Here is a 13,955-nt window from a genome sequence, read left to right on the forward strand (position 1 = left end):
GTGAAACCCCATCTCTAAAAACAACAACAAAAATACAAAAATTAGCCAGGCATGGTGGCTCACGCCTATAGTTACAGCGACATGGGAGGCTGAAGTGGAAGGATCACCTGAGCCCTGGAGGTCAAGGCCGCAGTTAGCCATGATTGTACTACTGAACTCTATCTAGCCTGAGCGACAGATTGAGACCCTGTCTGGAAAAAAAAAAGAATTGTCATGAACAAAATATTTAGTAGACATTTTTCTTATCTATCTCCATATGGTTTGTAAAGTTTACTGGTGAGCTAAATAAATAAATAAATTAATTAAATTAAATTAATAAATAAAGTTTTTATTATCTCCATATGGTTTGTAAAGTTTACTGGTGAACTATTTAAACTTTATTATCAAATAAATAATAAAAATGTGTATTCTTCTTTCACATTCATGGTTTCAAAAGTGTCAGAAAATAAATTAGGGAAAGACCCAGAAGGCATTTGATGGGATTATACTTTCTTAGTTCCGTAGGGCTTCACTCACGTTTTGTTTATAAATGTTCTCTTTGCTAATATGCAGCCATATTCACTTTTCTGTACACAGAACTAAGGAAAAAATTATTTCTTCTCTCGCTTGCTGAAGGTGGTTGGAGGCAAAGTAAAGAAGCCCGGTAAACGTGGTCGGAAGCCAGCCAAAATTGACTTGAAAGCAAAACTTGAGAGGAGCCGGCAGAGTGCAAGAGAATGCCGAGCCCGAAAAAAGCTGAGATATCAGTATTTGGAAGAGTTGGTATCCAGTCGAGAAAGAGCTATATGTGCCCTCAGAGAGGAACTGGAAATGGTAAGAAATCGTCAGTAAACACATGAAAAAATCACCTTAACAGTCAAATAAATAATACATTAAAATACGAAAATACCAGTTATCACCTGTCCAGTTGGCAAACATTGGAGAGAATATTAATCTGTTAGCCAGGATGGGGGCAAATAGGCATCTTCATACACTGCTGGTGGGAGCAGAGTGTACATGACTGTTAACGCTAAGGGATTGTTTATGAGAGAAGAAAATGGAAAATAACCCAGATGGACAACAATAAAGGACTGGTTAAATAAATGTTACTACATCCATGTATTAGACTACTTCGTAGCCAGTAAAAATCACAATGCACATATATTTACTGATGTAGAAAGATACAATATATTGGTAAGTAGACAAAGCAATATAACAATATGTAACTATGCATAGCATACCATTCGTGTTTAAGTGACTTTATTTATTTATTTTTATTTTTTATTTTTTATTTTTTTGAGATAGAGTCTCGCTCTGTCACCCAGGCTGGAGTGCAGGGCGCGATCTCAGCTCATTGCAAGCTCCACCTCCCAGGTTCACGCCATTCTGCTGCCTCAGCCTCCTGAGTAGCTGGGACTACAGGTGCCCACCACCATGCCCGGCTAATTTTTTTTTGTATTTTTAGTAGAGACAGGGTTTCACTGCATTAGTCAGGATGGTCTCAATCTCCTGACCTCATGGTCCACCCACCTTGGCCTCCCAAAGTGCTGGGATTACAGGCGTCAGCCACTGCACCCAGCCAAGTGATTTTGTTTATTTTACATGTTTTATTCACTCATCCATTCAGACTTTGGACAGTGGCTGTAAAAATGTGAAAGAGAGTAGATAAAACAGAATCGAAACTGCATTGTGAGCTGAGGGAGGAAGTGACAGAAGAGAGAGATGATATTACTGTGATCATTACACAACTGGGACAGGCTTCTACAGGTTTTTAGAAAGTAAGACAACAAGGTTGGAACATGAAGAGGAAGGACATGAACAGTGTTGTATATATTGTCCAGATATATACTATTCAGTAGATTTTTTTGATATGTTGAATGTGACATGCTATCAATTATTTCTTACTTTCTGCAGTGTAAGCCACTTGAGGGCAGAATCTTTGGTCAGCTTTGTCTTTGTATACCCCCAAAGTCCCTAGCATGCACTCTGGTAGATAGTAGATGTTTAACGATTACTTGTTAAAGAGAGAAAGGAAATTACTAACATTCATTTCTTTATTTTGGGAGTAGAAATAATACTGTGACAATTATTAAAAAAAAAAAAGATTAATTCTAACTAGTGGCACACTGTGGGGAGATGTCCTTTTAACCACAGGGGCCTTTTAAATCTGAGCAACACTCCAGTACATCAAAGACAATTCAGCAGCAGTTTTTCCGCCTCTTCTGAAAGATGGCAGATCTCGTACATGTCCTCAGTTATAAATAGGTAATACCATGGAGGGTGGGATTCCCAGCAGCGAACGTGACCTCTAGCCATGGGAGTTCTTATGTCTAGGATTTCTACCAGTGGTTCCTGAACTCTGACAAGTAAAAGTTAATTTAAATATGTTTTAAATTTATATTTGTATTTAAAATTAAATATGTTTCAGTACAAGCAGTGGTGCATGGCAATGGACCAAGGAAAAATCCCTTCTGAAATAAAGGCCCTACTCACTGGAGAAGAGCAGAACAAATCTCAGCAGAACTCAAGCAGGCATACCAAGGCTGGGAAGACAGACGCTAATAGCAATTCCTGTAAGTGCCATCAATGGGAGAATTTATATTTAAGAGAGTGTGTCTGTTGGGCGCAGTGTTTCATGACTGTAATCCTAGCACTTTGGGAGGCTGAGGTGGGCAGATCGCTTGAGCCCAGGAGTTCAAGACCAGACAGGGCAACATGGCAAAACCCCATCTCTACAAAAAAATACAAAAATTCGCTGGGCATAGGGGTGCACGCCTGTAATCCCAGCTATTTGGGAGGCTGAGGTGGGAGGATCACCTGAGCCCAGGGATGTTGAGGCTGCGGTGAGCCATGATCATGAAACCCTGTCTCAAATGGGGGGAACAAAAAGAGGGTATCTCAAGGTAGGGTATCTCAAGGTAGGGTTTCTGTTGACCACTTTTCTTAGTATGTCTTTAAATAAAATGTTGATGCCATTTTTAATACACTAATAAGCAAATGAAATGGCATTAGATTCTGGCCAGGTGTGGTGGCTTATGCCTGTAGTCCCAGCACTTTGGGAGGCTGAGGTGGGCAGATCACTTGAGGCCAGGAGTTTGAGATCACCCTGGCCAACATGGTGAAACCCCATTTCTATTAAAAATACAAAGATTAGGCGCAGTGGTGTGCACCTGTAATCCCAGCTACTCAGGAGTCTGAAGCACAAGAATTGCTTTAACCTGGGAAATGGAGGTTGCAGTGAGCTAAGATCATGCCATTGCACTCCAGCCTGGGCGACAGAGTGAGACCTCGTCTCAAAAAAAAAGAAAAAGAGAAATGGCTTAGATTCTAAATATTAAAATGCATTTTACATGGAGTCTATAAAGAGCAACTGATAAATTTATCGAAATTTTATTATTAATAGACTTAGTCCATAAATGGGAGTGGCACGAATCTAGCTTTTTGTTAATAATACTACCTTTTATTTGTATTTTGATTTACAGTTTACAGAGTACTTTCATTTATATTTATCTTAAATATTCCCTCCAATGATTGTGTTAAGGAATTATACTTATTTTATAGATGAAAAAATAGCAGAAAGGCTGGGTAAGGTGCCCAAGGTCACACAGCTTTAATGGTAGAACCTGTCCTCACCTAATCCAGGCTGTCTAGTGCAGTAGCCCATCATTGTAAGGATTATTTTTAATTGAGGTAAAATTCACATAACATAAAAATTGAGAGCCATTTAGTACATTCACAATGTTGTGCAACCATTATGTCTACCTAGTTATGAAACTTTTAATCACCTCAAAAGAAAATCCTGAACCCATTAAGCAGTTATTCCCCATTACCCACTTCCCCCAACCCCTGGCAACCATGAATCTACTTTCTGTCTCTATGGATTTACCTATTCTATATATTAATATTTTATATACCTGGAGTCTATACAGTATGTGACTTTTTGGGTCTGGCTTCTGTCACCTAGTATAATGTTTTCGAGGTTCATTCACATTGTAGCATGTATCATCAGTATTTAATTCCTCTTTATGGTCAAATAATATTTATATATATACAGTTGTTTATCCTTTGATGGACATATGTTTTTACCTCTTAGATATTGTAAGTAGTACTGCTGTGAAAATGTGCATATAGGTATTTGTTTTCATACCTGTTTTGAATTCATTTGTATGTATACCTAGGAGTCAAATTGCTGGGTCATATGACAATTCTGTGTTTAATTTTTGAGGAATAGTCAAACTGTTTTCCACAGTACCTGAAACATTTTACATTCCCACCAGCAATGTATGTCTGCTCCAAATTGTCCGCATCTCATCAACTTATTTTCCATTTTTTAAAACTATAGCCATCCTAATGGGTATGGAATGGTATCTCATTGTGTTTGATTTGCATTTCCCTAATGCCTAATGATGCTGAACATATTTTCTATGCTTGTTGGCCATTCGTATGTGTTCTTTGGGGAAATGTCTAGGTCCCCTGCTCATGTTTTAATTAGGTTGTTTTTGTTGTTGAGTGGTAACAGTTCTATTGGGGGAACCTGCCCCCAATATTTCAACATAGGTTCTTTCTATTTTCCATAAATGTCGGCCAACTGAGAAATAAAGAGAGACAGTACAAAGAGAGGAATTTTACAGCTGGGCCGCCAGGGGTGACATCACATATCGGTAGGACCGTGATGCCCGCCTGAGTCTCAGACCAGCAAGTTTTTATTAAGGGTTTCAAAAGGGGAGGTGGTGTAAGAACAGGGAATAGGCACAAAGATCACATGCTTCAAAGGGCAAAAAGCAGAGCCACTAATAAGGGTCCAACAAAGATCACATGCTTTTGAGGGAACAGGACAAGGGCAAAAGCAGAACCACTGATAAGGGTCCAACAAAGATCACAGGGCAAAGGGCAAAAGCAGAACCACTGATAAGGGTCTATGTTCAGCGGTGCACATATTGTCTTGATAAACATCTTAAACAACAGAAAACGGGGTTTGAGAGCAGAGAAGCGGTCTGACCACAAATTTACCAGGGCAGGGTTTTTCCCCACCCTGGTAAGCCTGAGTGTTCTGCAGGGGACCAGGGCATATCTCAGTCCTTATCTCAACTGCACAAGACAGACATTTCCCAGAGTGGCTGTTTATAGACCTCCCCCCAGGAACACATTCCTTTCCCAGGGTATTAATATTAATATTCCTTGCTAGGAAAAGAATTTAGCAATATCTTTCCTACTTGCATGTCCGTTTATAGGCTCTCTGCAAGAAGAGAAATATGGCTCTTTTTGTCTGACCCCACAGGCAGTCAGATCTTATGGTTTTCTTCCCTCGTTCCATAAAAATCACTGTTATTCTGTTCTTTTTCAAGGTGCAATGATTTCATATTGTTCCAACACACATTTTACAATCAATTTGTACAGTTAACACAATTATCACAGTGGTCCTGAGGTGACATACATCCTCAGCTTACGAAGATAATAGGATTAAGAGTAAAGTAAAGACAGGCATAAGAAATTATAAAAGTATTATTTGGGAGCAGATAAATGTCCATATTAATATGAAATCTTCACAATTTATGTTCCTCTGCCGCGGCTCCAGCCGGTCCCTCTGTTCAGGGTCCCTGAGTTCCCGCAACAGAGTTCTTTATTGTGGTTATAAAACCTTTATCAGATACATGATTTGCAGATATTTTCTTCCCTTCTCTAGGCTTCTTTTCACTTTGTTGATAGTGTTCTTTGATACACAAAATATTTTAATTTTGGTGAAGTCCAATTTATCTATTTTTGTTTTTTTGTTACTCATGCTTTTGGTGTCATATCTAAGACTCCATTGCCAAATCCACAGTTATGAAGATTTACCTGCCTCATGTTTTCTAAGAATTTTATGGTTTTAACTCTTTTATTTGGGTGATTGATCCATTTTGAATTAATTTTTCTATATGGTGTAAAGTGGGAGTCCATATGTTGCATGTGAGTATCTAGTTGTCCAAGCAACATTTGTTGAAGAAACTGGAAAGACTTTAAAATGAATATGTCCTATGTTGATTTCTTCATTATTGTGATTGCTCTGGGAGCACTTTAAATAGCTATAAAGAAATGTCACAAACCTTTATTATTATTATTATTATTATTATTATTTTTTTTTAGGTCAACCTCTGGGAGCACAGAACAATGTTTCAATGTTTTTTTTTTTGAGAAGAAGTCTCGCTGTGTCACCCAGGCTGGAGTGCAGTGGCACGATCTTGGCTCATGCAACCTCTGCCTCCCAGGTTCAAGCAATTCTCCTGCCTCAGCCTCCCAAGTAGCTGGGGTTACAAGTGTATGCCACTGCACCCGGCTAATTTTTTGTATTTTTAGTAGAGACAGGGTTTCACCATGTTGGCCAGGCTGGTCTTGAACTCCTGACTTCAGGTAATTCACCCGCCTTGGCCTCCCAAAGTGCTAGGATTACAGGCGTGAGCTACCGCGCCCGTCTAGAACAAACTTTTTATGTTTTCAATATTTTTTACAAAATTGAAGAAATTGGCTTTTTGATAACTTTTATTAGATAACATTTGTCTTCATCTAGGTTGACAAGTGCACTAAAATATCAGACTCCACCACTATACAATTCACCCATGTAACCAAAAACCACTTCTACCCCAAAAGCTACTGAAATGTTTAAAAATTAGGAAAACAAAACATTTGGCTTCATCTAAATTAAATTAATGGAAGAAAGCCAAATCAGCTTTTTTTTAGTCTGTATTTTTAAAAATTAGCCTTACTGAAGATACTAAACTGAAAAAAAAAATTATGCATCTTAAAACAGATTAATCAAACTTTATTGACTCTAAAAACATTCTTACATTGGTAACTTTTATTTTTCAGGGTGAAGATTATATAAAGATGAGTCAGTGATTGAAGCCAATATTCTGATTCCCATGGAAGATGGATGGGCAAGAGTGTACTTCTTGGCTCCATTTACTACCTACTGCTCAGTAGTCATCTCTGTAAATCTGCAATTTCTACCAAAATGTGTGATCGTAGATCTCAAAGGATCTTGCTTTAACTTTCAACACTTAGAAAATCTACAAACATTCAGACCTGTCTGGGTTGGTATTGCCACCCATGACATTTAACATGTTGTGATGCTTGAAAACACAGGAGTAGAGAAAATCGATGAAGATTGTATTTTTGCACCTTAACTCCACATTGCTTTATTGGTTAATTTATATTCTTTCCATGTAATTCATGTAATTGTATGTCTGTGTGTGTTTTATGTGTCACCACCTTTCATGTTTTTGATTGCCCTACAAAGAGAAACCAAATGAGCTGATTACTGACTATAAGTTCTCAGCCTTTATGGACCTAATCTTATTTTTATTTACTTGAGTAATGTTTATTCTCTGCATGAACCATGATTTCTCCTGTGAGCCATTCCAGCATAAGCTGTGAATATGTATTAACAAATATATACATTTCTATTTTTATAATCCATAAGGATATGCCTGTTTTAAATAACATACATATTAACAATATCTATCAGGAAAACCCTCAAGACAGCTTCTAGTTAAAACCTTTGTTGCTGTCCTCTCAAACTATATTTACAAAAATTTGCTAGGGCCAAATCCATACTTGCAGAATAATTCATCAAATTTTATTTTTAAGTGAAAAGTAACCTTTCAGGCATTTCAGCAGCATACATTGACAACCTAGGGTATATATGTATGTATGTTTCTTATTGTATGTCTATATATGTATGTGGGGAGGACAGGAGTGAATGTTCACACACTTTTCTTGCGTACTCAACTAAATTGGAGAATGTTTCTGAAGAAAATTGGATGAAATTAGCTGCTGAGATTGAGTTTCTGCCTTAAAATCTGAAACAAAAAAAGGGACAAATTGCTGGTAGATCTACTGACCGTAGCCATCACCAGAACACTTAGTTTCTTCCCAGACATGAATTTCCTGACAGGCTCTGAGCCAGAAACACACTGTGGGCGTGCATCTGGTTCAGCCCTGGATATGCCTCCACTGTGGAGGGAAGCATTGGAACTGGAGTTGTGCACAGCACCGCAGCTAGTGGGCCTGGCTGGGGGTGCAGAAGGGCAGGGTAGTTCTTTCCAGTTCCCCTTGCAGCTACACTTACTTTCTCCCTGACTACCAAATGGAGTGACGGTTGAAGAATCAAGCTCATAATATGATACACCCAGACAGACCCAGAAATCTTTTGATTTCCCCAGCGAGATACTATCACTCTCTTCTCTTTCCCATGGTTAAAACAGGAGTTGTGTTCTCTGTCGCAGCTAAATTATTCTTCACTTGAGTGAAGCAAATATTTAGCTTCCAAATAAAGTATATTTTGTTCTGAACTGGCAGTTTAAGAGGAGATACCGTAGTCTAGATTGTCTTTGAGGTAGAATATGCGATGGACCACATAGTTTAAGATTACAAGGTACTTTCCCTCTTCTCTCAGGCCATGCATTTGAATAAAGTGCCTCCCTTAGCCTGAGCTCCTAAAGACCTCTTGTACTTGGTTGCAAACTCAGATCTCTAGTCTAGTCTAGTCTAGTCTAGTCATGTGTGACTGTGTACTGAGATACCACTAGCCCAGTTTGCTGGGTCTCTCTATGTTTTGGAAGTTGGGGGTTTAATAATATTTAATATCTTTTTAGGATCATAAACATAAATAGGTTTGTTGATATTCAGGCCTTCAGAATTTAAGGGTTTTAAATATAGCATTCAGATTGTAATTGGTATGTTTTTGCCATCTGGTCTACTCAATTGTATATGTTTATTTTGCAAAACAACCCAAGACTTACTTTATGTTGCTTTGTTCAGTACCTTTTGAATTCCCCCAGAAGAGTTGTTTTCAAAACAAACATTCCAGAATGAATGTCGCTCTTCAATGGAACGTCTCTGTTGTGCTTGAAGTATTTCTTCTCTGGTTGTAATTCTAAATTACAGAGTCATTTGAGCTTTCTCCCGTCCCGCTAGTATCTTTACAGGAGCAGGGAAGAGCAGTGACTTTATCCTCAGGTAGAGGATGTATAATTTTGGACGAAGTTAAATTACAATTTATTTGAGGTTATTCCTAAACCTATTTATTTGGTATTTTGGAGGAGATCACACACTAAGAGAACGTTGATTGCCTCGGCTATTGTGCTGGCTGGACACTTTGGTCACTTTTGAAGCATGTTAATAAATGTCACTGATTAAAACAGCTGGAGCATTTCCTTCCCTTTCCAGTGAAGGAGCAGCGTAGTGAAATCCTGGCACCCCTCACCTTTTTGTGATGACAAGATGGCTGACAGTCACGGAGTCCAGGAGAAGGTGCTGCTCTCCTTGCTTTCTGAGTAAACAGAGTAATGTTTTCTTTTTCTTATTTTCCCAAAGAAAGAAAGATAAGGGGGAAAATATATTTGTATGTTTAGACCAGCCAAATTCTGTCATTATTTTAGTATCAACCTGCTGTATATTAGAGCAACTGAATATAATATGGAATAAGTTTGACCAGGTCAAGTTTTAGGATATAGTTGAATTTCTTTAAAAAGTTTTCTATTTTATCTAAAATCTTTCTATTATATCTAAATTAGAATGATCGTCCTGCAGCAAATTCACATTACTGTTTGCTGGCTAATTGACAGTATTTATCAGCATCACTATGTAGCATTCTATTTTAGCATCTTTGAACTATGATCATTTGATTTGGCTAATTACAAAAAGTACAGGTTTAAACTGGACTTACCTTGAGTTAAAGGCAAAGAAAATCTAAAAACATACATGTTATATTTCACAAGAAATCAGTTGCATATTATCCATTACATATTTAGTTTTAAAAGGAGGAGTCACCTTGAATTATTTTCTGAGTCACCTTGAATTATTTGATCTCTCAACCTGCTTTCTCATCTGTAAAAATGGGGGGAGGATAACTTTCACAGGGTAATTGGTAGGCTAAATAAGAGTTACAGAAAACTGTTAAATAGGAAAGAACTACATTAAATTTAAATATTCACATTATGCCTGTGTTTGACTATTGTTAGCATTTAAGTCACTAAAGATCAATATATTTAATGAGTTGGACTCTAAATATGTGGTACTGTAGGTATCACATTTCCCAAGTCTTTTTAGCTATATCATGTCTATCCTTGGAATGGTATAGTCGGGGGCCCTTTTTATCAATAATAGCCTTCTATTAGTTAGACTAATTTTAAGAACAACTAATATTCCTACTGGCAATATCATCCTATAATTATCCGCATAAAGTAGTCTTTCAGGCTGCTAGGTAACTTGGCTGTCTTCTATTCCATCCGTTTTATTTAACTACAGGATGGTCATGAATCAGTGGCAGGACTGCCTTGTAAAGTTGTGCTGATTTTGCACTGCACAAAAGTACATAGTTAAGGAGGCGAATGGACTTCAAAATCTAGTTCACATTCCCCTCAACAAGCTACGTGTGGAGGAAGGGGCTCCTGCCTTCTCACCAAGTTGTACATGTGGCACAGGTCTCCCCAGAAGAGGTGTCTTTTTCTAATTTGCCCAAAGGGGATACCTGTCTTAATTCATCCACCAGGGGGTGCCTTTTTAAAAATGTGCAAAGCCGTGGTGTGTTGCAGCTGGCTTTTGCTGGCTCCCCAGAGGAGAACCAATTGTGTGCATCTCTTCCCAACTTGATGTTCAGTGACATCAGGTTGGTAGCTTTTAATGGACAATGGTAGGAGTATTTGTATCATAGAAGTTAGTAAATGCTGCAAATTGTGGATCCCCCACCCCCTCAGTCAGTTTCTAACACACAACTGAAAAAGGCCGGATGTAGGCTAGCATTGCATTTCCCAGAGCAGGCACACTGGAGTCCTAAAATGTGTATGATTAAAGGACACATAGACCTGGAAGAACTCTTTTTATAAAGCTGTAGGCAGCTTGGAGATGTCCGTATCAAATTCAGATTGGTTCACAGACACATGGTAGTTCTGACTCAGAAACTGTTATGGGTCACAGAAAAATATGCAGTCCAACTCTAGAAATGACTAGGAAGTGAATCAGCTGAATTACTATTTTTGAGATGGAGTCTTGCTCTGTCACCCAGGCTGGAGTGCAGTGGTGCCATCTCAGCTCACTGCAGCCTCCACCTCCCAGGTTCAAGTGATTCTCCTGCCTCAGCCTCCTGGGTATCTGGGATTACAGGCATGCGCCCCCACGCCCAGCTAATTTTTTGTATTTTTAGTAGGGATGGAGTTTCACAATGCCGGACAGGCTGGTCTTGAACTCCTCACATCAGGTGATCTGCCTGCCTTGGCCTCCCAAAGTGCTGGGATTACAGGAGTGAGCCACCACACCCAGCCGAATCAGCTGAATTCTTAAGCCTTAGCGTAAAAGCAGGCACAACTAATACACCTACTGTGTTGTGGTACAGTTCACCAGACACTCCTGGATTGAGGAGGGCTGGAGCTGGACAGTGAACTCTCGCTTACAGGCCATTTTGACTTTGCAATAAGATAAATATTTGGGCAGGAAAATTTTCCCATGATCCAACAGAACCCAATCCAATCTTATTATGCCTCAGCAACCCTTTCCTGAGAAGGAAAGCAGTGCCTGGCAAGCACATTATAAACGTGAGTCCAGGTTTATCCCCTTGTGTAATCAAGTCCATGGGCTGGATGTGACAACACCTGTGCCTAAGCTAGGTAGGCTTGAATAGTCCAGAATGAAATAGGCCAAAAGGCTGTCCCAAGCCCACACTGAGTTTCAGATCTTACCTCTTAAATGGAACAGAGACCATGCTTGTCAGCACCACAAGAAAAGTTTGTACAAGACTTGTGGCAATAAATAGATACCTCTAAACCTGCTCCTTCTCAGGCCAGGACAGGCCTCAGCTGCCACAAAGGAAGAGAAAGAATGTTGAAAATGTAAGGAAGAAAGAAAACCAAAAGATGGCCAAGCCTTCTTTCAGAAGGAGGAAGATAGTTCATATAGGGGCTATATTAGTCCATTCTCTCATTGCTATAAAGAAATAACTGGCAGAGCTTGCAGTGAGCCAAGATGACACCACTGCACTCCAGCCCGGGCAACAGAGCAAGACTCTGTCTCAAAAAAAAAAAGAAAAAAGAAAAAACTGAGACTGGGTAGTTTATAAAGAAAAGAGGTTTGATTGGCTCACATGTGGTTCTGCAGGCTGTACAGGAAGCATGACTGGGGAGGCCTCAGGAAACTTACAGTCATGATGGAAGACAAAGTGAGAGCAGGCATCTTGCATGGCAGCATTGGGACCAGGGATCAGGGGGTACCACACGCTTTTAAACAACCAGATCTTGTGAGCACTCACTATACAGTACCAAAGGGGGATGGTGCTAAACCATTCATGGGAACTCCACCCTCATGATCCAGTCACTACCTCCCAACACTGGGGATTACATTTTGATATGAGATTTGGTGGGGACCAGATCCAAGCCGTATCATTCTGCCCCTGGCCCCTCCAAATCTCATGTCTTTCTCACATTGCAAAGTACAATCATCCCCTTCTCAGTAGCCCCCCGAAGTCTCAACTAATTCCAATATTAACTCAAAAGTCCACAGTCCAAAGTCTCATCTGAGACAACACAAGTCCCTTCCACCTATGAGCCTGTACAGTCAAAAACAAGTTAGTTACTTCCAAGATACAAAAGAGGTACAAGTATTGGGTAAATACTCCCACTCCAAAAGGGAGAAATCAACCAAAAGAAAGGGGCTACAGGCCCTATGCAAGTCTGAAACCCAGCAGGGCAGTCATTAACTCTTAAAGCTCCAAAATATCCTTTGACTTCATGTCTCACATCCAGGGCACACTGGTGCAAGGGGTGGGCTCCCAAAGCCTTGGGCAGCTCTGCCCCTGCAGTTCAGCCTCCATGGATGCCCTCATGGGCTGGTGTTAAGTGCTAGTGGCTTTTCTAGGTGCATGGTGCAAGCTGTTGGTGGCTCTACCATTCCAGGGTATGGAGGATGGTGGCTCTCTTCTCACAGCTCCACCAGGCAGTGCCCCAGTGGGGACTCTCTGTGGGGGCTCCAACCCCACACTTTCCCTCTTCAGTACCCTAGCAGGTTATCCATGAGGGCTCTGCCCCTACAGCAGGCTTCTGCCTGCACATCCAGGCTTTTCCATACATCTTCTGAAATCTAGGCAGAGGCTCCCAAGTCTCAACTCTTGCACCCTGTGCACCTGCAGGCTTAACACCATGTGGAAGCTGCCAAGGCTTATGGCTTGCACCCTCTGAAGCACCAGCTTGAGCTGTATCCAGACACCTTTGAGCCATGGCTGGAGGTGGAGTGGTTGGGATGCAGGGAGCAGAGCCCTGAGGCTATTCAGGGCAACAGGGCCCTGGACCTGGCCCGTGGAACCATTCAATCCTCCTAGGCCTCTGGGCCTGTGATGGGAGAGGCTGTCTCTTAGGTCTCTGAAATGTCTTGAGGGCTTAACCTCATTGTCTTGACTATCAGCAATTGGCTGCTTTTTACTAAGTAAATTTCTGCAGTGGGCTTGAATTCCTGCCCTGAAAATGGGCTTTGTTTTTATACCACAAGGCCAGGCTACAAATTTCCCAAACTTTTATGCTTTGCTTCCCTTTTAAATATAAGTTCCAGTTTTATGTCATTTCTTTGCTCATGCACATGAGCATATGCTGTTAGAAGCAGCCAGGCTAAATCTTGAATGCTTTGCTGCTTAGAAACTTCTTCCGCCAGATACCCTAAATCATCATTCTCAAGTTCAAAGTTCCACATATACCTAAGGCAGGAGCACAATGCCTCCGAATTCATTGCTAAAGCATAGGAAAAGTGATCTTTGCTCCAGTTCTCAGTTAAGTTCCTCATCTCTGTCTGAGATGTCATCAGCCTGGCCATCTCTGTTCCATATCACTATCAGCATTTTGGTCACAACCATTTAACAAGTCTCTAGGAAGTTCCAAACCTTCTCATCTTTCTGTCTTCTTCTGAGCCCTCCACACTCTTCCAACATCTGCCTGTTACCCAGTTTCAAAGCTGCTTCCACA

General features: G+C 40.2%; 1 protein-coding gene across 2 annotated transcripts in view; it reads left to right on the plus strand.

The window, feature by feature from the left end:
- Nucleotides 1–9,954, plus strand: part of CREBL2 (cAMP responsive element binding protein like 2) — a 32,925-nt gene extending 22,971 nt beyond the window's left edge. For both annotated transcript variants that reach the window (XM_001153386.5, XM_063785460.1), the window contains exons 2-4: nt 616–813; nt 2,408–2,552; nt 6,823–9,954. In XM_001153386.5, the coding sequence (XP_001153386.1) occupies nt 616–813; nt 2,408–2,552; nt 6,823–6,827 (348 nt within the window). In that variant the 3' untranslated portion in view covers nt 6,828–9,954. The remainder of the gene's footprint in view (nt 1–615; nt 814–2,407; nt 2,553–6,822) is intronic.
- The last annotated feature ends 4,001 nt before the right edge of the window (nt 9,955–13,955 follow it).

This window comes from Pan troglodytes, chromosome 10 (assembly GCF_028858775.2).
Source record: "Pan troglodytes isolate AG18354 chromosome 10, NHGRI_mPanTro3-v2.0_pri, whole genome shotgun sequence".
Classification (NCBI taxonomy): domain Eukaryota; kingdom Metazoa; phylum Chordata; class Mammalia; order Primates; family Hominidae; genus Pan; species Pan troglodytes.